Here is a 22,580-nt window from a genome sequence, read left to right as displayed (position 1 = left end):
ACATCTCAAAGTTTTGATATTGGAAATTAAACAGTCTGGTCATCTAGATACTATACTCATTGTGAAGTCCCACTAGACACACCTATTAAAAGTCCGATGTTATAGACATTTGATTGTGATAGCCCTGAATAGTAGGATCATTCCAAGGCTCCCAAAAATGTAAAAGGCCAAAAACTTCAACTACATCATCCAGAGTCCACCACCATAGTTGAAGATCTTCACCTAATATCAATGCCTACTGCATGTACACACCATCCTCCAACTCACCAGCGTAAGTCTCTGTAAACCTGTTGCCATTGGATCAATTGCCTGATTATGATTCTGGCAAATCAACTGAATCATAATGTCCTTTGACATTACCTCCCTGTTTCTAAATTTTAAAACCATGTTGAAAAATTATGTTTGTTCTACAGCCAATTGGAACAGAAGCCACAGTTATTGCCCAAAGGTTTATTTTCTTTGAGTAAACTAATTTAGATAATGTTCTTATGTTCCTTCCCCCCTTAATTTTAATTTGATATTTGTCTCTCAAATTACAAATTCCTTGCATTGTGTTGTAATTTTGGCCTGATCATTGTGTTTCAAGGACAATCAAGACAAGGAGGACGATTGATTGTGGTACTAAAAAAAAGGAAGGCTATATTCACCTTTGATTCCTTCACATCATCTAGCTCAAATGCATTGGCTTAGTGCATTGCAGTTACCAGTTCAACATCCACTTCTAACTATTGGTTGTGGCACAAGCGATGTGAACATATTTCATTTGGACATTTGTAAACATTTGGCTTCATGAGTTATTTTTCAAAACGCATTCTCTACCAGTACTTAAAATGTGAAAAACCTGTGAATTGGCAAAGAGCCACCATGTTCCATTTCTGCCAAGTTTGAATAAAAGTTCTGCGCCATTTACACTTATACATTCTAATGTTTTGGTCCTATAAAAGTTCCAACTCTGAATGAGAGCATTTTATTTCTTTTACTCTGATGATATATAGTCGTATGGCCTGGGTGTGTTTTGATGAAAATAAGTAGGATGTATGCTCACTCTTTTAAACATTTTTATTCAATGGTTGCTACTCAGTATAAAACTTCAATTCAAGTCCTTTCGCCACTGAATAATGGTGGAGAGTTTGTCAATCATGAGATGAGGAAATTTTTACATGGTCAGGGTATAATTCACAAAACTACCATGCCCCTATACCCTCAACAAAATGGGGTTTGCAGGAAAAAAAAACACAAACAAACAAACATCTCCATTGGAAATTGTTCGAGCTACAACTTATTAAAGCTAAAATGCCCCTTTATTTTTTAGGCGAATCACTTTGCTGCTACTTCATATGTGATAAACATCGTATTCCATTCTCACAGCTTAGACTTTCAGACACCTCTTGAAACATTAAATCAAAGCATGCCCTCATCACTCATTACTGAACCTGCCCCTAAAAGTGTTTGGTTCTGCAACTGCCTTTGTACACATACCAAAACATGCTCACCATAAACTTCAATCCATGTGCCCTCCGATGTGTTTTATGGTTATGGTCTCCATCAAAAAGGGTACAAAGGTGCTTCCATCCACCAACCACAAAAGTGTATTGAACCATGGATGTTTATACAATTTCATGAACACCAAATGTACTTTCCTGCAACAACAAATCAGGGAGGGGAGAGTAGTGACTTGAAGTCTTTTAGCTATCAAAGTGAGAACATAAGTCATACTTTGACTAAACTTGAGCAACCTGAACTGGTAGGACCAGAACATACAGATACAACCAATTGAGCCAAACGATAAATGAGCTTGCACCGTCATGTGATCATTTCTTAATATAGATTAAATCGAATATAGCACAACAACAATTATCTTCGCTTGATGCTCCTAGTCCTCATGAGTCGTCACCACCTAATGAATCTCAGGTAAATCTTGAACTTCCACTCCGTATCCTTCCCAATCGTACCACAAGAGGAATTCCTTAGATTTAGTTATGAAACTTGTCCGAACTTTCTACACCCTAAATATGCACTAAACAATTATGTATCTTACCATAGGTTGTCAAAGGAACGTGAATCATTTGCAAATCAATTATCTATTGTACAGGTTCCTAATAATGTGCAGGAAGCTATAAAAGATCCTAGTTGGAAAAATGCAATGAACGAAGAGATGAAATCTCTCCAAAGAAATGCAACATAGGAGGTGGTTGATTTACCTGCTGGAAAGAAACCTATGGGATGTAGATGGATTTTCTAAGTCAAATACAAAGCTGATGGTGAGATTGAGAGGCTTAAAGCTCGGCTTGCCGCTAAAGGATATAGCCAAACATACGAAATTGATTGTGCAGAAATTTTTGCACCAATGGCCAAAATAAATACAGTACGCATTCTTTTATCATTAGCTGCAAATTTTGATTAGCCACTACATCAATTTGATGTAAAGAATGTGTTCCTGCATGAGACTCTCCAAGAAGAAGTATACATGGAGTTGCCTCCAGGATGTAAGTTACGGTTGAAGCGAGCAAACAAGTGTGTAAACTGCGCAAATCATTGTATGGTTGAAAGCAATCACCAAGAGCTTGGTTTGGCAAATTTACAAGCTTAATGAAGGCATTTGGTTATCAACAAAGTAGTTCTGATCATACTCTCTTTATAAAGCATAATGAAGGAAAGCTCACAATGTTAATTATATATGTTGATGATATGATTGTAACAGGAAATGATGTTATTGAAAAGGAAGCCTTGCAAACTTATATCTTCCATGAATTTGAAATGAAAGTCCTCGGTCCTTTAAAGTACTTCCTAGAAATCGAGGTCTTGAGATTCAGCATTGGTATACTCTTGTCACAACGAAAATACATAGTTTATTTGCTGAATGAAGTTAGCATGTTAGCCTGCAAACCGAGTGATACACCTGCTGCTGAAAATGTCAAGTTGAGTACATATTCTAATCAGATTCTTGCAAATAAAGAACAGTATCAGAGGCTAGTAGGAAGGTTGATGTATATATCCCACACTAAACCCAACTTAGCATACCCTTTCAATGTTGTTAGTCAATTTATGCGCTCTCCAAGTGAAGAATATATGAAGGCAGTAATACATATCCTATAGTATTTGAAATCCTCTCCAGGCAAAGGAATCATGTTCACTAAGGGAGAGACCTTAAACATTGAAGGCTACACTGATGCAAATTGGGTTGGTTCAATTGATGATAGGCGTTCAACTACAAGATACTTGACGTTTGTTAGTGGAAATTTGGTTACATGTTGAAGCAAGAAACAGGGAGTTGTCACTAGATCTAGTGCGGAAGTAGAGTATAGAGGCATGGCTAAAGGTGTATATGAGTTGTTATGGATTAAAAATTTGCTACATGAACTCAGGATTCCAACAACATCTCCTATGAAATTATATTGTGATAACAAAGCCGTATGTGACATCGCTCACAATCCTATTCAACGTGATCGAAACAAAGCAATGTGGAAGATTGATAGACATTTTATTAAAAAAACAATTGGAAGCCAAAATAATTAAAGTTTCTTATGTTCGATCTCGAGATCAATTGGCTGACATTATTACTAAGGTTGTGTCAAGTAAAGTCTTTCACCAAGTGTTAGACAAGTTGGGCATGCAAAACATTTATGCACCAACTTGAGGGGGGAGTTATAGTAAGAAGATTGTTATATTTATCTCCTAAGTAATTGTGACTAAGAACTCTATGTTAGTCTGTTATATACAATGTCTATCACTTACAAGACTTATCTCCTATTATGTTAAGAGTCTTTGCAAAGGTCTATAAAAGGCCTTTGTGTTCCTGTACAATTATTTTATTCGAAACATAGATGAATAAAGAGAAATAAAGGACTCAGTTCTTCAGATTCATAATTCAAATCATGTGATTAGAATAATCTGATAAAATAATATATATATATATATATATATTATAAAGCTTTAAAAAAATGTAATTTTTAAACCTATGATCCAAGTAATTAGATTAAATGCACCCAATTTAGAAAAATTACGAAGTCTAATTCCATATAAATAAAATATTAAATGATAAAATAAAATAAAAATCAATTCATATTATAAAGTATTGAAAAAATAGCATTTCAAAAAATAAAGATTAAAATCATTATTAATTATTATTATTATTATTATTATTATTATTATAATATTAAGTAATATCATCACTATTGTTATTATTTCTATTATTATTAAAGTTACTATCATTATTCTTATTATTACTACTATTGCTGCTGCTGAAAAAATAAAAACCAATAAACTTGATTTAAAGAATAGAATTGAAAACTATAAAAAATTTTGACAAAGAAGCCAAGAAAAAAAATATAAATCAAAGAAAATGGATCAAATTGAAATTTTTATTATTATCATTAAAAAAATAAAAATAAAATCATAAACTTGATTTGAATGGTAAAATTGAAAGTAATAAAAACTTTTTACAAAAGGACAAAGAAAGAAATAAGAAAAATAAAGCAAAAGGACCAAATCGAAACATATTATTTATACAAATTAGAAATCAATTGTTATATTGAAAACAAATAAAACTTTAACAAAAAAAAATAACAAAAAAATAAAATGATTGAATTTGAAATATCAAGAACAATGAGGACCATAGTGTTTTTATGGGGTTAGGAAAGAGAAACAAAGGGGGGGCAAAGAAAGGATCGTCGATTATAAACCAGCATATTTTGACTACACTTGCCACACTACTACCTATTATGGAAGAGGAAACAGTGAAAGGAATAAATAATATAGCGAAAACCCCTTTTTTTCCCATTGGCAGCCGACACACGCATCGTCCAAAGTACGCGGCGGCTCCCACATGCCAGCCGCTTTTTTCTATTAAAAAATATTATTTTAATATTAAATTACATCACTATCCTTAACCAAACCAACAATTAACAAAAAAAAAAGAGAGAGAGAGACTAGACAACAACCCTAATGAATTAAATTTCTTGGATCTAAGGGTAAATATGTAATTCTATTGTGTATAAAAAGATAAAAATATCTAAATACCACTACCAAAAAGCAATTGATTTTTTTTTTACTCTTAGATATGTTTTGGTTATTTTACTGTCTATTAAAAAATTAAATTGATAAAAAAAACCTTTAAACAAAATAATAATATCTAATGCACCATCTAAAAATATCAAAATACTCTTAGATCATATCAAAGGCACTCAAATTTCTTTGCCAAACCATAAGTGAATAATGAATTGTCTATCGTTACAGGGAAATCACATTCCCTTTTTAGAATATTTGTTATATTAATTGGGCCATGATTCATAAACAAGATTAACAAATATATTTAATTTATATTCTCATGAATAAAACAAGTCACGGGAAGTTTACCCTTTGAGTTTTTCCGGATTTTCATTCCGGTCAAGAAACACATCTATCATGGGAAGTTCATGTTTAGTACACAGTGCAGCACCGCAATGCAAATAAATAGTAGGAAAAAATGCAGTATAAAACTATAAATTGAAAGTATAAACTGTCACCTCGAAATATATATATATATATTGACACTGACTATAGTGTGATAAAGATTTAGGTTCTCAGTATTAGAGGTTACAGTCATAAACGGTACTACAATTAATTAAATGAAAATTATAATGTGTTAAAAAGTCCTTGAATTAATTAATTTGATAAAAAAAAAAATAGCATACCACCAATTTATAAAAACTGATGTATTCAAAAGAATTTGAAGTTAAGAAAAATAATTAAAATTCAGAATTAATTAAGAAGATAATTTAAAAAAAAAAAAAAAAAAAACATGATTTTCTAGGTCTAAATTGAAAACCTTCATGACCTCAACTAATTACTGTTAGATATATCCTCTACTCAAACTCCTTGATTAAATTTGAGTTTTGCCATAATCTCATAATTAGATCTAAAGTTATAGTTGTTTTTGTTAAAATAGAAAAGAATGAGAAATAAATAATAAAATTTAATCCTCAAAATACTTAATGTTAAAAAATATAATTATAGAAAAAATCAATTATAAAAAAAGACCTAAGAAAAAGAGGTAAGTCAACCCGAGCTAATCTTCCATATCCATGACTCGAGTTTTAAATTTGAGATTGCCACATGGAAAGCAAACTCAAAAAAATTATGAATCCAAATAAAATATCATGAAATAAGTATATTGTGCTTATATTTAATCAAATAATTTAATTTAATTCACAAACAAAATATCTTTTAAAAAAAGCTAAATTTAACTGTCACACATGTGCGGCGTCGCAGTGAAAAACATCCACTCAAATATATATTATATAATCTGGTATCTATCTAGCAAATATGAGAAGACAAGGAATTCTTGTCTTTTATCCGTGGGAAAATAAAATGAGAGTCGTCACCTAGTATTTTGATCACTAAAAACCTTAATTGATCTTAGAGATTTGATACGGGGACTGGTTGCGTAAAAGAAAGGTATTAGTGCCCCAAATACGTTCTACCTAAGGTAAGTTGCATTGTTTTATTGTCTGATAAAATCTAAGATATTGTTGTGTTTTCTAGTTGCTAGTTCGTCTATGATTTAAGAAAAGTCCTCATTGGTAAAAAGATACTCTTATTAGATAAAACCCAACCATTCTAACATCAACAAAAGAATTTAATATTCAGAATATACGTTTTCTTACATATAAGGTCGTAATCCCAAATATTAAAAAAAAAAACAAAATAATTTTTTTGAAATTTTTTGAAATATTGGTCTAGTTCTCGTAACTTTAATAAATTGGTTAGTAAAGCCAAAATGCATATTAATATATATTTTTGAGATTTTTTTTGTTGTATGAAAATACAATAGGATTTTTTTTTTTTAGAGACTTTTCCGTATGCATAAAACATATTTTTTTAATTTTTTCAATGTTTTGATAAAAATCAAGTATTTTAAACTTAATTTATATCTTTATGATATAGAAATACAAATTAATATTAAGAAAAATTTAATAAAAAAAATACGCAGAAAAAATCACAAATTTTACTGCGTATTTTTTTATTAAATTTTGCTTAATATTAATTTGTATAAAACATGGGATTTTTTCATGGGATTTTTTTACTGGGCCGGACCCAACCCAAAAGAAAACTAAGACGAAAATCAGGCCAAAATGATTACTGTGGGAACTAATGGATGGTTACTGTGCTGAGCAGAGTAACCAAGTAATTATATTTCCTTTCTTGCAGAACGTGAATTGCTCACGTTCTGCATGCAGAGGAAAACAACAGAGAAGAGGGGACAGAGAGGGGAGAAGATTGCCTGGAATGAGGGATCGTGGTTGCTGTCTCCAGTGATTGCTCACGGTGGCGTTGGGTGGCGCTGCTGTCTTTCTTCTTCTTCCCCGCGCAGAGGCACCAGCCTCTGGTTTTTTCCTTTTCTCGCCTGCTTATGTTCTCCCTTTCTCCCTCCTCTGTTCTCTCTTTCTCCATCTCTCTGAGTCTGTCTCTCTCTTTCTCTTTTTCCCTGTTCCCTGGTACAGCTGGAGGCGAAGCTGGCGCTTGGGGACGAAGATGATGGTGAAGCTGACAGGTCCATGCTACTCTCCTCTTCAGTTCTTCCTCCATTCTTCCTTCTCTGTAAACAAATCTTTACCCTCTCTCATATTCGTTTTCCTGTTTTTTTTCTTTTTTTTCTTCCTCCCGTTTTTTTGTGTTTTCCTCTCCTTTCTCCCTCTGTTTTTTGTTCGTCTGTCAAAACCTTTCCTCTGTCTGTCACTCCTTTCCAAAAAACTCTCTATGTTTTCTACTCTCTTTTTTTTTCTGATAATAAAGACGTTCGGGCATTATTGCAGTGGTAACGGTTGGCGATGGTAACGGCATGCAGAGAGATAGTAGTTGTGAAACGTTCCCTAAAGCAATTTACTGCTTTTGCTGCTGAAAAGTCTCCCCTGCTTTTACTGTCGAAACAGCTGCTGAGGAAGAAGACAATGAACAGTTGTCCAGGTACAGCGCCCTTTTCAAATTCAAATGGATATTTCTGAATTGGTCCTTAGATGTTTTTACAATGTTGTAATCAAGCCCCTAGTAAATTGTAATTGGATCCCTAAACTTTAATTTATTTCCAATAAAGCCCAAATTGACTTTAAAACATCTTTTTCTTGGAATCAAACCCTCTATAAATTTAATTAAACCTTCAATAAAATCTAATTGAGTTCATAAACATATGATTTTGAACTTTTCTTTTTCAAATTCAATTTTCCTTGTTAACAGGGATCTCATTAGTCAAAAATATATTGTCAAATTTTAATTTTTGTATTTTTGAACCTCCTCAGCCAATTTCTAGTCATTTTATGTGTATTCCAGCATCCTTTTCTCACTTCTATTATTTTTGAATTGCTTCTGAATATATTATTATTATTATTATTATTATTATTATTATTATTATTATATGTATTTTTTGTATTTTTTTCCTTCTTTTTTTTGAACCCAAAAATGCGTAACAATATTAATAAAGAATGATAAAATAAAAGACCTGAGATAATCCGGGTTATTTTTTAAAAATATCAAAAAAAAAAAATATAGAAAGCAAGTTAAAATACAAAAGGATGAGATTGGGTCAAAATGATTATAAAAAAAAAAAAAAAAAAAAAGCTCAAGTCAACCCAAATTAGCATGACAAAACTTTAACCCGAGTAATAAAAGCAGGAAAACCTAATAAAAAGCAAATAAAAAAAAATCACAAAGCTAATTCCTAGCAAACCAACTATTGAAGGATGAAACTAGAAAAATATCGACAAAGAAAAAGAACCTAAAAAATCAAAACCAAGTAAGACAACTAACCCCGTAACCTGAATCATGCTAACGGAATAACCCAATAAAGTCTAAAACATAAAAGATTTTGAAGATTAATTTATAAAAGAACCGGATTTTGAAAGATGAAAAAAAAAGTTTCATTTAACAAAAAAATGATTGTATAAAAATGTCAGAATTAAACCATGTTAATATGTCAAACTCGTAGCTTAAGTCATGATATCAGAATAACCCGATATAAAAGAAAATAGAGAAAATCACAAAGCTCACTATATATATATATATATATAATTACGACCTTATAATGCAATCGCATTCTCTACTCCAATTGCGGTTTTTGTTTCTGTATTCCTAATTTATCCACTAGGTCAGTTTGGTTGGTTCTTTGCGCCTAGTTTTGGCGTAGCAGCTATATTTTGATTCATCCTCTTTTTCCAATATATGTATATATAAACAATGTTGAATGATAAAATCAAAAAAAAAATCCATAAAAACAATGTTAACTAACATTAACTATTCAAACTCGTGACCTGGGTCATTAGAGCAGAAGCACCTCATCTGAAAAAACCATGAAACACAATTCTCAACCAATCAAATATTGAAAAATAAAAATTAAAAAAATTAATAATTATAAAAGGAATAAAAAAAAAAGCAATTAAAAGAATGAGCATCAAAATTGAATTAAAAAAAAATAGAGGACAACTAACAATTTTTTATTAAATAATAAAATTAAAAAGAAAAATCAATTTAGCAAAAAGACCAAAAACAACAATCAAATGAATGATGACATTTGAAAAAAAAATATATTACAAATTAGGATTAAAGGATGAAATTGAAAACACATTAAAATTTTATAAAAGAATAAAAAAAAATAAAAAAAAAATCAATAGAATAAAAAACTAAAGGTAAAATATCAATAAATAAAAGGACAACTTTAAAATTTGAACAATCAACTTGAATTTTAAGGGGAAGAGAAAAAAAAAATAATAATAAAAAAAAAACACATCTCACGATAAATTATCTCATCACCAAAACCACGCACCATCGCCAAAGAAAAAAGGCATTGCATTTTCCAATGCCATGGTAGAAGGAAATTGTTGGCCGCCAAAAGATCTAGCATGCTCCACGATGTCCCCTGCTTTCTAGTACATGTAGTCATTTTTTTTTTTTAATTATATTTTATAGTTATTAAAATAAAAAAATATTTATTAACCAACTTAATTATAACTAAAAAATATAAATAAAATATAAAAGATATTTTGGACGCCAATATATATATATATATATATACACTTTCAAATGTAATTTTGTGATTTCATTATATTTTTAAAATGTAAAAAGACTTTCATATTTTTACTTAATTTGACAATAATTAATGGACTTTTGTAAAAAATCGTATAACTCTCAATTGTTAGTTCATTGTCAAGTTTTTTTCTTAATTGCAAATTTTTCAATAATCATTAGTTTGACGGGAATAAAATAATTTGATTTGAATAAATACTTTTCTTAGGTTACCCTTTGAGTTTTTCCAGATTTGCATTATGGTCAAGAAAGCACATGATGGGGATTTTTTATATAGGATCCTGTTTAGTAAACGGTGCAACAGCAGGATGCCAATAAATTAATAATGTGAAAGGTGGAATACACGAGCATATATAATTATAAAAATGCAGTATAAAACTATAAAACCGTTTTAAAAAATAAAGATTAAGTAAATCCATACATGTTCAGAATAAAAATTAAAAATAAAATCATAAATTTTTTTATATTTTTTTTAATATTTAAAAATACAATACAAATAGTCTATTTATATATATATATATAAAAAAAACATTAAAAGGCACTAAAAAATTGAAGTGTTATGAAAAACCAAAAAAAAAAAACTTGAAGAGTCATGAAGTCTAAGAGTCTAATGGGCATTCAATATATATAATTATAAATTTTATAATATTTCCCCTTAAATAATCATGTATTAAAAATATATATCATTAAAACCTTCAAAAAATTAAATAAAATTTAATGAAAAAAAACTTATATGTGTTTACTTGTTCTTTATTTGAATGACCTTCGAGCCACGTCAAATCAAGCAAGATGAAGATTTAGAAGATCTCAGATTCGAATCTCTCCTTTCTTCTTCTAATGTACTAACATCTTTTCCAATATTTCATAAGCCAAGGCTAAATCTAATCATTCTCAAATTAATGATCACTAAGCTTTTTCCTATATATTTTAATGGCGTCAACTGCAGAAAGAAGCAGATAACAACAGCACTAGAATTTCTGGTTCAGTCTCTCCTTCCTCCAGTATTTATGGGAACTTTCATATGGCCACTCGACACTTCTCCAAATGATCAAGTCTATTTATCCTACATCTAAACAATGTATTATGACGGTCCTTATTTTTTAAAAAATAATTAATATATACACAAGTTTTGAAAAACACAATAATTAATCAATAAACTTTGTTTTTTAATACTAATTTCAACTCACAATATAAAATATAACAAACATGCATTAATTTGACAAAAGAAATTAAATTAAGAGTGAGATTGAAGGGGCCATGCAAGAGCCCTTGAAACAGCAATAAACTCCATTAGAAATTGAAGTTGATCGCATTCTTATCATCATCATGCGTTAATTTGTCTTGTGTGCCCATCCCAATTATTGGACAAGAAGGTCAAAATTCAATCTCTTTCAAACGTATGATCCATTCACTTCTGTAGAAGAGGCTCACTTTTGTCATCCCATGTACTTAGCCGATTTTTGGCACCCTCCACCTGAAAATTACGCGACATAAAAATAAAAATAAAAATGCTTGCGTAATCCAAACACACACAACCAAGGAGAGTGGCTTTTGTTTGATTAGAGTGGTAATTAGAAGGGAGACTAACATAATTAACATGATCAGAAGTTAATTAGTGTGTACGTACCTCTTTATTCCAGTCTGTTCTCCAAGTGACCCCCAGCAAAATCAAAGTTTGCAAAACTGTGCCCCCCAACATGCCTGACCATATACCCTGTAGAAATTAAACAATAACTATATAACAACCATTCATGATAAGAATCTCACCACACTATTTAGAACCCTCTTAATTAAGAGGTTTTAATAAAAATATATATTTGTTTTATACATCTGTTTTTTTAGACATTTTTAAAGGAACATGATGAATGCGATAGTTTTGTACCTTGGCACCGAGGTCAAATGTAAAACCAAGAAGCACTCCTAGTGGAATACCAATAAGGTAGTAGCATCCTACGTTGACATATGCAACAAATGCTTGCCATCCACAGCCAACTGCCACCCCTTCAGCGCACACAAAATATTTAAGGAAACAGTTAGATTATGTACTATATATCATAATTAAGACAACGAGAAGTTCCATCTTCTACGGAACACTTAAGCTTGATTTGCCGTAATGACAACCATTGATGTTTCCCTTCTTCTTTCCTTGATTTTGTCAACATTATAATCATACTTCCCTTGAACCCGTTTAATTATTGAAAAATAATTTAAAAAAATAAATTAAATTTTAGAAAAATAAATTTCAGAAAAGTAAATTATTTTTAATGTTTAGTAGTATAATGAAAAATAAGTTGGAAAACACTTTCTAGTTTTTGGTTATATCATAGAAAATAAATTGAAAAATAACTTATTAATATTTTATTTTTAAAAAATTTATTAAAATAAAAAAGAAACAAATCTTACAAATTAAAAAGTTGAATGAGAATGAAATTGAAAAAAAAAATATAATTTCATAAATTATCTCAAATAAAATAAATAATAATCAAAATAAAAAAAGATCAAATCTAAAAATAAAAAAAAAAGATGAAGAAATTAAAATAATAATAATTAACATTTATAAATTATTTCAAATAAAATAAGCAACAATCAAAAGAATGAGGATCAAATTTGATAGAAAAAAAATTTCAATAAAAAAAAATAATAAGGAAAAAGCAAATAACAATTATAAAAACGAAGACCAAAAGTTAATATAAAAATTAAATTTAAGAGATGAAATTAAAAAATAAATATTGAAAATAATATATATATATATATATATATATATATAGCAATCAAAAGTTTGAAAACCAAATTTGATATAATTAGTAAATAATATGATTTTTCTAAATTTTTCACATCTTACGGAAAGTGTTTTCTGCCTCAAATTTTTTAGGAAAACACTTTCCTGGAAATCCAAGCTCAATTTTTTTTAAATAGAAAGTATTTTTTATTGATCAACTTTTATAATAGCACATAAATATAAAAAAAATTAAAAATAATTTTTGAAAAATTACTTTCCCAAAACAAACATAGTTTTGGTTTCCGAATCATGCAATTACTTGTCTTCTGAAAACATAAAAGATTTTTTTTTTTTCCCGAGAGACACATTTGTTGCCATGACATGAGGCAACAGCTAAGGTTTTAATTCCGCCTTTGGTACTTTACTGTTTTTTTTTATTATTAATTACTGAAAGAAAATTAGAATATGACTTGTTTAATAACTATTATGATTAAAAAAAAGACACCTCCCAATATTTCACTCCTATATATTCAGTCATTTTGCAGTAAATTATCTGTGCTTCGGTATCGCTAGCCCTCACGCATTGATGTATTACAGCACAATTGCTAAACTAAAGTTGTAGTAAATTAGTTACTGCGGAATTTATTAGAGAAGCTGGTAGCTATCAAAGAAGCTATTGAGGAATATTTAACTGCGATTCAATTGTTATTTTTAACTGTTTTTAATTTCAAAAAGCATCGAATTTAGATTTTGGGTATTTTTAGATGATTTTTATATATTAATATAAAAAATTAAAAACATTATTTTAATAAATTTCTAAATATAAAAACACTATCCACCGTACAACACTTACCGGATAGAACAGGCTGAACACCGTTTAGTATGAGAGTGACAGCAAGGAGTGGAGAGAGGTCAGAAGCAGCTTTAGCAACAACTTCACCTTCAGTGAAGATATAGCTAATGGAGTCTCGAAATATCAGCACAATAATGGCTGCGATTACTGAAATTATAAATGAGCATGAAGTCACCACGATGACTGAAAATGAAGCTGATTTTGGATGTCCTGCTCCTAGCTCATTGCTCACTCTCACACTGTTTAAGACCAAGTATATGTTAATTGCCTATCTTCATGTAAATAAATATGGTGCTCCTATATATGTATGTAAAATCACAATTCCCCTGCATGTTGTACACTGACTTTAGGACAATATCATGGTGTGTTGAAAATTATACTTGCGAGCGTCCATACATAAGCAGATGAGAAACGTAATAATTTCAAACCAGTTAACCTATTTATTGACAAGACATATCATGATGTCCTCCTGTTTTTCAAACAACTGTAATAATTGGTGGGTGTAGTTTCATGGATGGAACAATTATGGGATTAATTGATAGATATAGATTGTTTTTATTCTATGTAAGTTTTTCCACTATATAGTAATTAATCAAAAAAAAATATAGATAACTGAAAGATCAACAAACCTTGCCGCAGCATTAAATCCAACTGAAATCATGAAAACCCATCCAGATATTGTCATGCTGCATTAAAAGAAGAGAGGAATGAATGGTGTTCACGAGTGAGTCCATAGTGTTAGCAAGATCGACATTGTCAAGCACCATACCTTTTTTTTGAATTTCTTTTCTTGAAGGTAGCAAGAAATAAAAAATTCTGAGAGAACCGAGTCTAGTAAATTACTTACCAAACTGAGAGTGAGTCTAATGCAACCTCAGCATTTTCAAGCAATCCAGCAATCAGGACTAAGATCTGAAAGTACCACGTCTCTAAACATAACATTACTGCTGATGCAGCAGACAGTTTGAAGAAGCTCCAAAGCCCACTAAAGGCCTTCACGCTAAAACCTTTCCATGTGTTTCTACACTTCTTGCTCGTTACAATGTACACAAACTGAGCCACCACGATGATCCACCAAGATAAACTCAACACAAGACCTGCTCCTAGCAAGCCCCAGTTCCATTTGAAGACTGCAAACCAGGTGAGCAAAACATGCACTACAAGTGCACCTAGTGATATGTACGCACTAGGCGCGATTATGCTTTGTGCTTGCAAAAATTTTTGAATAGGAAAGTTGGCAGCGTAAGCGAAAATCTGAGGGATGAGTCCAAAGACAAAAACTGCAGCTGCTGATGCTATATCGACTGGCTCCCCAAGTAAGATCAAGATAGGTTTGGAAAATATATAGATCATCATTAATGGGATCCCTGTTGCCATGAGGAGAACAGTTGATCTTTGGAGGTATATGCCTAGCATTTCATGTCTATTTGCTCCATATGCTTGGCCACATAGAGTTTCTACTGCACTTCCCATACCAAGCTGCAACAAGACAAAAACTTCTTTAGCAAAAGTAGAGGAGAATTCTCCACTTGATATAGAAAGAAAAAACAAGAAGTATAAAGAGAGAAATCAGATAACTGGAAAGACAAACCGATGGAGGATTATGCATGAAGTTCTTTTTTGGCCTAAAGGCTTCCCCAAAAAACAAAAAAAAACAAAAACAAGAAACACTACTTCCAAATATCCTTACTAAAGCTTAAAATGGTTAAAAGGAAAGGAATAAACAAAAGAGAGAGAAGAGAAGAGAAGAGAATGATCATGACCATCCATGAACTACATGTGCAAGAGCAGATAGAGATCAGGAGGTATTACCATAAGGCCATAGGCAAAAACTTGGATACCAGTGTTACCAAGAGAGACAGCAGCAAGCTCAAGATTTCCAAGGTGACCGCAAAAGATCTGAGTAGACATGGAAACAAAGTTATTGAGCAAGTAAACTATCACAGCTGGAGCTGCAAGGTGGAAAAGCATTTTCAGTTCAACCCAAGAAGCTGAACGGATTCTCTTAGAGTATGGTGCTTCAGTATCTGTTAGTATTTGTTCAAGCTCATCGCTCACTGTCTCATGACCATCATGGACAGATAGTTTAAAGCTTAATCTCGGAGGATCAGTCTCCATTTCCCTCCTCTTTTGCGCTTGTGATTTGAGTTTCTATATCAAATAAATGTTGTCTTGATGTACATAACAGATACTACTTATATGCTAAAGTTTAAATCGACGAAGATACTTGTAAATTCTTGGATTCCTCCTTTCCACATTATGTAGCCAACATGGTACAAAGACAACTGCATTCATGAAGTCAAATGTGAAATTAGTGTGGTTAATTTCATTGGTATCCTTGCTACTTCTCCATCATTACATCATTTATTTTGTCGAATGTGCTTCACGTTGTTGTGGGTTGCGTGTGAAAAATGAAAAGAAAAGTTTTGTAAAGTATAAACATGTGAGAGGTCCATCGCGTGCATGCACTAGGGTTACAAAATGCACAATTTAAAAACAATAATAATAATATGAGACTGCCTAATGGCAATGTAATCTTATTACCTCTTTTTTATATATTTAATGTGAGTGCGGTGCTGCCAGATCATTTCCTTTTCTCTGTAGTGAAATTCTCCAGGGACATGATGATTATGATTCTTGTTTTGTTTTGGTATATCTATATTCTCATTGGCTTTTTCGATTTGGGTTTTGGTGGCGAGCGAGCACTCATGCCAGGGCAGTTTTCTTCTTCTCTTTTACTTCTCTAATCTTATGCTTTCCTCTTGTATCATCATCATCATCCATTGCTGCCTCCACGAAAAACAGAAATAGTAAAAAATTGAGCTAATCCAAGTCCCACGAGCTGAACTCAAACGCAACATTAGACACCAAATCCATAATTAAAAAACAAATACAAAGTGGATTTTGTGGTTTGCGGTGGGTTCAATCATTGGTATCAAAGAACAATCATAGATCTATCAAAAATCAGTTTCAAATTAATGGTAATAAGTTTAATCTATTCAATTAAACAATTGCCTTCGTAGTCTCACTGATCGGTGGTGATTAGCAGGGAAACTATGATTGATTTGTAGGTATTTAATAAGATTTGGTTTCGGAATTTAATTTCTTTAAGTCAAAACGTCCAATAATCATCATAAGAGACTTGTTTTTTTTTTTTTCCTTTTAACACCATAAAAGACTACTGTCAAGAGTTTATTAATGACCAGTTCCTCAATTTCGATTTTCGAAATTTATTTTATAATCATCATACTGGGATGGGGATTTGACATATAAAATCTGCGAAGAACATTCAGCTAAAATTTGGAGTTTAATTTTCACGCAGAAATTTCAAGTTCAAACTTGGAAGCCGTCCCTTGTGAGAGGAAAAAAGAACATGGAAATTTGGAGAATGGTCCTACTTAATTATGGCGTCCAAGAATCGTTGAAATTGAACGTTCTAGTAAGCAAGCAAAAATTCTGAAACACAAAATCCAGACGTGAATTATTAGATTTATTTTGTCCTGGCCTCCGGATGATTTGTGGTCTAGAAAATAAATACAATGGTTTGTGGTCAAGAACTTGCTTTGGACTAAAGCATACAGTTCTCTTTTAGGTTTCTCTTCCTCCAATATCTTTGATTGGTTCCAGCCATTTCCTTGATCCCATCATTTGGAAAATAAATGGATACTATAAAAAGTCTTAGTCATTGAGTAATTAATTATAGGCATAAATATAACATTGCTAAGTCAATTAAAATCTAACTCTTTAATAATATTCACGATCTCTATCCATATGACATATTAAAATCAATTAAAAAGTCTTAGTCATTGAGTAATTTAGATTTTTTACTTATTATAATGACATAAAATTATTATAAAACTCAACTCTCATCTTCTTCTTTCTCTTTAATTAAATTAATAAAATATTTATAAACTTATACATCGAGATGTAGACTTTTTCTGATAATTTAAAATGATGACTCTTCAATATATTTAACGGATAAACATGCATATGTATACAATTTATCTATAAAATATTCATAATTCCATACTTGTTAATTAGATAGTTGTTTATAATTTAAGATGGCTCTTTAATATATCTAACGGACATGCATATTTCCACAATCTATGTATAAAATATTCATGATTGAATGCTTGTTAATTAAATGTTTTTAAAAAATAAATTTCATTTTAAAAGTTTTAAATTGATATTTTTTTAATAATATTAATATATTTTTAAATAAAAAAAAATTATACTGCAATACCTAAAAGACATTAAACCGTGCGAAACACATAATCTCAAATTTGGTGTGTCACTAAATTATAGGGACCCGACAAATGTAAATTATAGACTCCAAATTGAATTGAATTACATGATTAATGTATTATTTAGTTCAAAAATCATCTCTTATTACAAAAGGAAAAGTGTTATATGTAGAACTCCTCTCCCTAGACATCACAATTCCAATTAGAACACCACTTTCGATTCTCTGAGTTGTAAGAATTATTCCTCCAACATCATTATGAATAGAGATACATAGCAGTCTCGTCATCACAAATTATTCCTTCCTATCCATCAACCCCAGAGACTGAATTGAAAGGACAAAAATCAATGTCTGCAGCATATGATGAGTCCAAAAACCGCAGTCCCACTCTTCACAAAGTATACTTTAATTACTCCACAAGAAGAGGCTGCCCCTTTTCATCCCATGAACTCAACCGGTTTTTGGCACTCTCCACCTGTAAATTTCGACACAAATTGATAATGTTACTAGTCATTTTACTTCTTTAACTCAAAATTAATTAGGGATGAAATCAAAATAATATGATATGAAAATAAAATCATTCACATGTAATTTATATACATAGTAGTAATTTTTTGTAAAGGGTAAGGGTGATAAACCTCGGTATTTGAGAGTATAACAACAGTTATTTTTTAAAAGTAACTTTCATTTGAAATTATGTAATGATATTTTTTATTTTTAAAAAATTATTTTTAATATTTTAAACAATATTCCAAACCAGCTTAAGAGGCATGGCATGTCCATTCCATGCATGGATGGCAGACATTGGAAACATAAGTAAGCATTGGGACGTGTATTGAGAGCAGACTGTGTTCAATAATTGAAAAGGAGATATGAGTGCGGTTGGCCTACAATAATTACTATAGAAATTACGGTGGCGAAAGTGATTTATGGAAGGGACATGACCAATCTCTTCTAGATGGTGATTTGTGATGAAAATGAGAATTGGGTTTTTACCTCTTTATTCCAATCTGTTCTCAAAGTAACCCACACCAAGATTATAGTTTGCAAAACGGTCCCTCCTAACATGCCTGACCATATTCCCTGCAAAATAAATACATTAGATACCTTAAATCATGCTTCGAACATTTTCTTCCCTACGTTCACTGTCTTAGCACTTCAAATAACATTGAAGGATTGGCTCTGTGCTTAGGGTTTCCTTTTAATCATCAGAGCCTATAGAACATGATTAAAAATCAATCTCTTTAAAAGTGGGGCATGCACTAAATGATGATACACACACACACACACACTACGAATGATAAACAATAATTAGCGGAGCTAAAGCAGACGCACTTTACAACTATCAAATGAATTAACTCGAAAGTTTAGCATCCAACTCTTTTTACCGGGCAGAATATGTAAATTTGATTTCTACATGCAAAAATAAAGTGTTTTTGAAAACTTTATTGCGGACAGGTCAAACGTAAAAATAAAGAGCTCTTGTAACAAAGGCAATGATCCTACCTTGGCACCAAGGTCAAATGTAAAACCAAGAAGCACTCCTACTGGAACTCCAATAAGGTAGTAGCATCCTACATTCACATATGCAACAAATGCTTGCCATCCACACCCGACAGCCACACCTTCAACACAAAGAAATTTCAGTGATTTTGTACCCGAAGATCCATTGCACCTGTTGTTAAGGAAAAATAAACAAATACTTGGTCAAGATCTTACCGGACAGGACAGGCTGGATGCCATTTAGTATGAGAGTAGCAGCAAGGAATGGGGAGAGGTCAGAGGCAGCTTTAGCAACAACTTCACCTTCAGTGAAGATGTAGCTAATGGAGTCTCGAAATATCAGCACAACAATGGCTGCGATTACTGAAATTATAAATGAGCAGGAAGTCACCACGATGACTGAAAACGAAGCTGATTTTGGATGTCCTGCTCCTAGCTCATTGCTCACTCTCACACTGTTTAAGACCAAGTAGATGTTAAAATCATATTTGTGAGAGTTCATATATAATTAAGATGATGCGAGACATGATAATTTCAAACCAGTTAAAGATTAAGTCAACCTAGTGATCTGGTCGTGATTTGTGAGAGTTCATATATAAGATGTTAATTGCCTGCAATGCTATATGCTACAGCAAAATGAAAGCGTTTTTCCTTGATCTCTTTCATAACAAAAACTGACCTTGCAGCAGCATTAAATCCAACTGAAATCATAAACACCCATCCGGATAATGTCATGCTGCAAATAGAGAGAAGTAGATTGTGTTAGCAAGTCAGTCAATCCACGCAGAAGAAGCAACGATGCCTTTACTTTTCTTGAGGCGGGCAAGACATGGAGAACACGAAAGAAACAAGCCTAGTTAATTGCTTACCAAACTGAGAGAGCATCCAATGCAACCTCAGCGTTTTTAAGCAACCCAGCAATCAATACTAAAATCTGGTAGTACCAAGTCTCCAAACACAACATTACAGCTGATGCAGCAGACAGTTTGAAGAAGCTCCAAAGCCCACTAAAGGCCTCCGAACTGAAACCTTGCCATGTCTTTCTACAGCTATTACTCGTTAAAATGTACACAAACTGACCCCCCACAATGATCCACCATGAGAAACTCAAGACAAGGCCAGCACCTAGCAAGCCCCAGTTCCATTTGAAGATTGCGAGCCAGGAGAGCAAAACATGAACCACAAGGGCACCCAACGATATATATGCACTAGGGGCAATTATGCTTTGGGCTTGCAAAAATTTTTGAATAGGAAAATTGGCAGCATAAGCAAATATTTGAGGGATGAGTCCATAGACAAAAACTGCAGCTGCTGATGCTATGCTGACTGGTTCACCTAATAACATCAAGAGAGGTTCGCTAAATATGTAGATCACCATTAGAGGGATAGCCGTTGCCATGAGGAGAATTGTTGATCTTTGGAGGTATACACCTAGCATTTCATATCTGTGTGCCCCAAATGCTTGGCCACATAGTGTCTCCACTGCACTTCCCATACCAAGCTGCAAGAAAAGCAAGCTTTTTTAATATAACTAGAGGGAATTCTCCACTTGATAGAGGATGTATGAAAGAATTTTAACCCCCGCCATTTTTGCTGCCTGAAAAGGGAAAATTTTTGAAGAAGAAGGGGAAAAAAAAAAAACAGAGATAACAGGGGAAGACAAAATCTCTGGAGAACAAATCATAAAATCCATTTTTTTCCCTTTTCTCCTCAGTCCACTTTTGGCCTAAAGGTTTTAAAAAAAAAAACACACGAGAAAAGCCAATCTTCCAAATCCTTATTCTAGCTGAAACAAGAAATATGAAAGGAAAAGAAAATCAAAACAAGAATTAACTTTTCTTCTTGTTATCCTTCCTTTTCTTGGCTAACTATTGATCACAATCATCCATATATATGTGAGAGAGGGGGGGGGGAGAAGAGGTATTACCATAAGGCCATAGGCAAACATTTGGATACCAGTGTTACCAAGAGAGACAGCAGCAAGCTCAAGGTTTCCAAGGTGACCACAAAAGATCTGAGTAGACATGGAAACAACATTATTGAGCAAGTAAACAATCACAGCTGGAGCTGCAAGGTGGAAAAGCAATTTCAGTTCAACCCAGGAAGCTGAACGGATTCTCTTAAAATACGGTGCTTCAGTATCTGCTAGTATTTGTTCAAGCTCGCTGCTCCTTGTCTCGTCATGGAATGAGAGCTTGAAGCTCAATCTCAACGGCTCAGAATTCATGATCCTTGACAATTTTTCCTTCTCTCTTCTCTCTTCACTCCCCCTCTGCTTTAGCTTCCTTGAGCTTCTCAAATAAATGTTTTGTCTTCAACTACATAACTTTAATCGTATTCTTCTACAGTATCTATAGAGGAATACACTCTTTTTTCTTTTCTTTTTTCTATATTTTGGTCAACCAAATAGGTAACACAAAAAAGTTGTTTTTAAATGGAACACTATTTGCTCACTCATGAGGTGGCATCTGCGTCTTGATTAAGCCCACTTCGATTTATTTTAAAGTGTAAGAAACACAGCATTTAAGACAGATTAAACCCGCTTTATTAAGATGTGTTTAAGGTAACATTTGTTAAAAATAGTTCTTTTTAAAGTAAATTTTGAGAAAAATAAACTATTTTTTTTTATTTTTAATATTATAAATTAGAAAATATTTTTTAGTGTTTAGTTATATTATAAAAAATAAACTGAAAAATAACTTATTGATATTTTATTTTTTTCAAGTTTATTAAAATAATAAGAAAAAAAATCTTATAAATTAAAAAATTAAAGAAAAATATAATTACATAAATTATCTCAAATAAAATAAATAATAATCAAAATAATAGAGATTAAATCTAACAAATCAAAAAATTTGAAAGATGAAGAAATTAAAATAATAATAATTATAATTTCATAAATTATTTCAAATAAAATAAGTAACAATCAAAATAATAAGAATCAAATTTGATGGATAGAAAATTACAATTAAAAAAATGATTAGAGAAAAAAAAATAACAATCATAAAAATAAGAATCAGGGTTAATATAAAAATCAAATTTTAAAAGATGAAATTGAAAAATAAAATTTTCAAGACAAAATATATATAGCAATTAAAAGTTTGAGGACTAAATTTGATATAATCAGCAAATAATATGGTATTTTTAAATTTTTCACAACTTCCAAAAAATGTTTTCCACTTAAAATAAAAGAAAAATATTTTTCTGCA

General features: G+C 31.5%; 2 protein-coding genes across 3 annotated transcripts in view; both read right to left on the bottom strand.

Moving 5' to 3' along the window:
* The window catches only part of LOC118042551 (protein DETOXIFICATION 40), a 19,916-nt gene extending 3,992 nt beyond the window's left edge, over window positions 1-15,924 (bottom strand). Inside the window, exons 1-7 of one of the 2 annotated variants that reach the window (XM_035050251.2) lie at window positions 15,438-15,900; window positions 14,473-15,104; window positions 14,255-14,311; window positions 13,626-13,864; window positions 11,936-12,054; window positions 11,681-11,767; window positions 11,199-11,527 (exon numbers count right to left, since the gene is read on the bottom strand). In XM_035050251.2, the coding sequence (XP_034906142.1) occupies window positions 11,462-11,527; window positions 11,681-11,767; window positions 11,936-12,054; window positions 13,626-13,864; window positions 14,255-14,311; window positions 14,473-15,104; window positions 15,438-15,743 (1,506 nt within the window). In that variant the 5' untranslated portion in view covers window positions 15,744-15,900 and the 3' untranslated portion in view covers window positions 11,199-11,461. Of the gene's footprint in view, window positions 1-11,198; window positions 11,528-11,680; window positions 11,768-11,935; window positions 12,055-13,625; window positions 13,865-14,254; window positions 14,312-14,472; window positions 15,105-15,437 lie in introns of those variants that run through there. The other variant, XM_073412559.1, reaches the window with a different exon arrangement.
* A 2,038-nt stretch (window positions 15,925-17,962) lies between these two features.
* LOC118042552 (protein DETOXIFICATION 40) lies at window positions 17,963-21,738 on the bottom strand. Its single transcript, XM_035050253.2, has 7 exons — window positions 21,299-21,738; window positions 20,241-20,872; window positions 20,051-20,107; window positions 19,588-19,826; window positions 19,375-19,493; window positions 18,865-18,951; window positions 17,963-18,343 (listed from the first exon to the last, which is right to left on the bottom strand). Exons 1-7 carry the CDS (start codon window positions 21,596-21,598, stop codon window positions 18,278-18,280), a joined length of 1,500 nt encoding a protein of 499 aa, XP_034906144.1. The 5' UTR covers window positions 21,599-21,738; the 3' UTR covers window positions 17,963-18,277.
* Between the last annotated feature and the right edge of the window lie 842 nt (window positions 21,739-22,580).

The sequence above is a fragment of the Populus alba genome, chromosome 11 (assembly GCF_005239225.2).
Source record: "Populus alba chromosome 11, ASM523922v2, whole genome shotgun sequence".
In the NCBI taxonomy this organism is placed as follows: domain Eukaryota; kingdom Viridiplantae; phylum Streptophyta; class Magnoliopsida; order Malpighiales; family Salicaceae; genus Populus; species Populus alba.
Note: the sequence above shows the minus strand (reverse complement) of the source record. Positions and strands in the feature narration are given on the sequence as shown.

Bases quoted from the DNA above. Each gene is read 5' to 3' on its own strand.
- LOC118042552 (XM_035050253.2), bottom strand. From the start codon at position 21,598: ATGAATTCTGAGCCGTTGAGATTGAGCTTCAAGCTCTCATTCCATGAC. The intron at 20,873-21,298 runs GTAATACCTCTT...CTTTTCTTGCAG, and splicing joins TGTTTGCCTATGGCCTTATG to CTTGGTATGGGAAGTGCAGT. The intron at 20,108-20,240 runs GTAAGCAATTAA...CTCTATTTGCAG, and splicing joins TTGGATGCTCTCTCAGTTTG to CATGACATTATCCGGATGGG.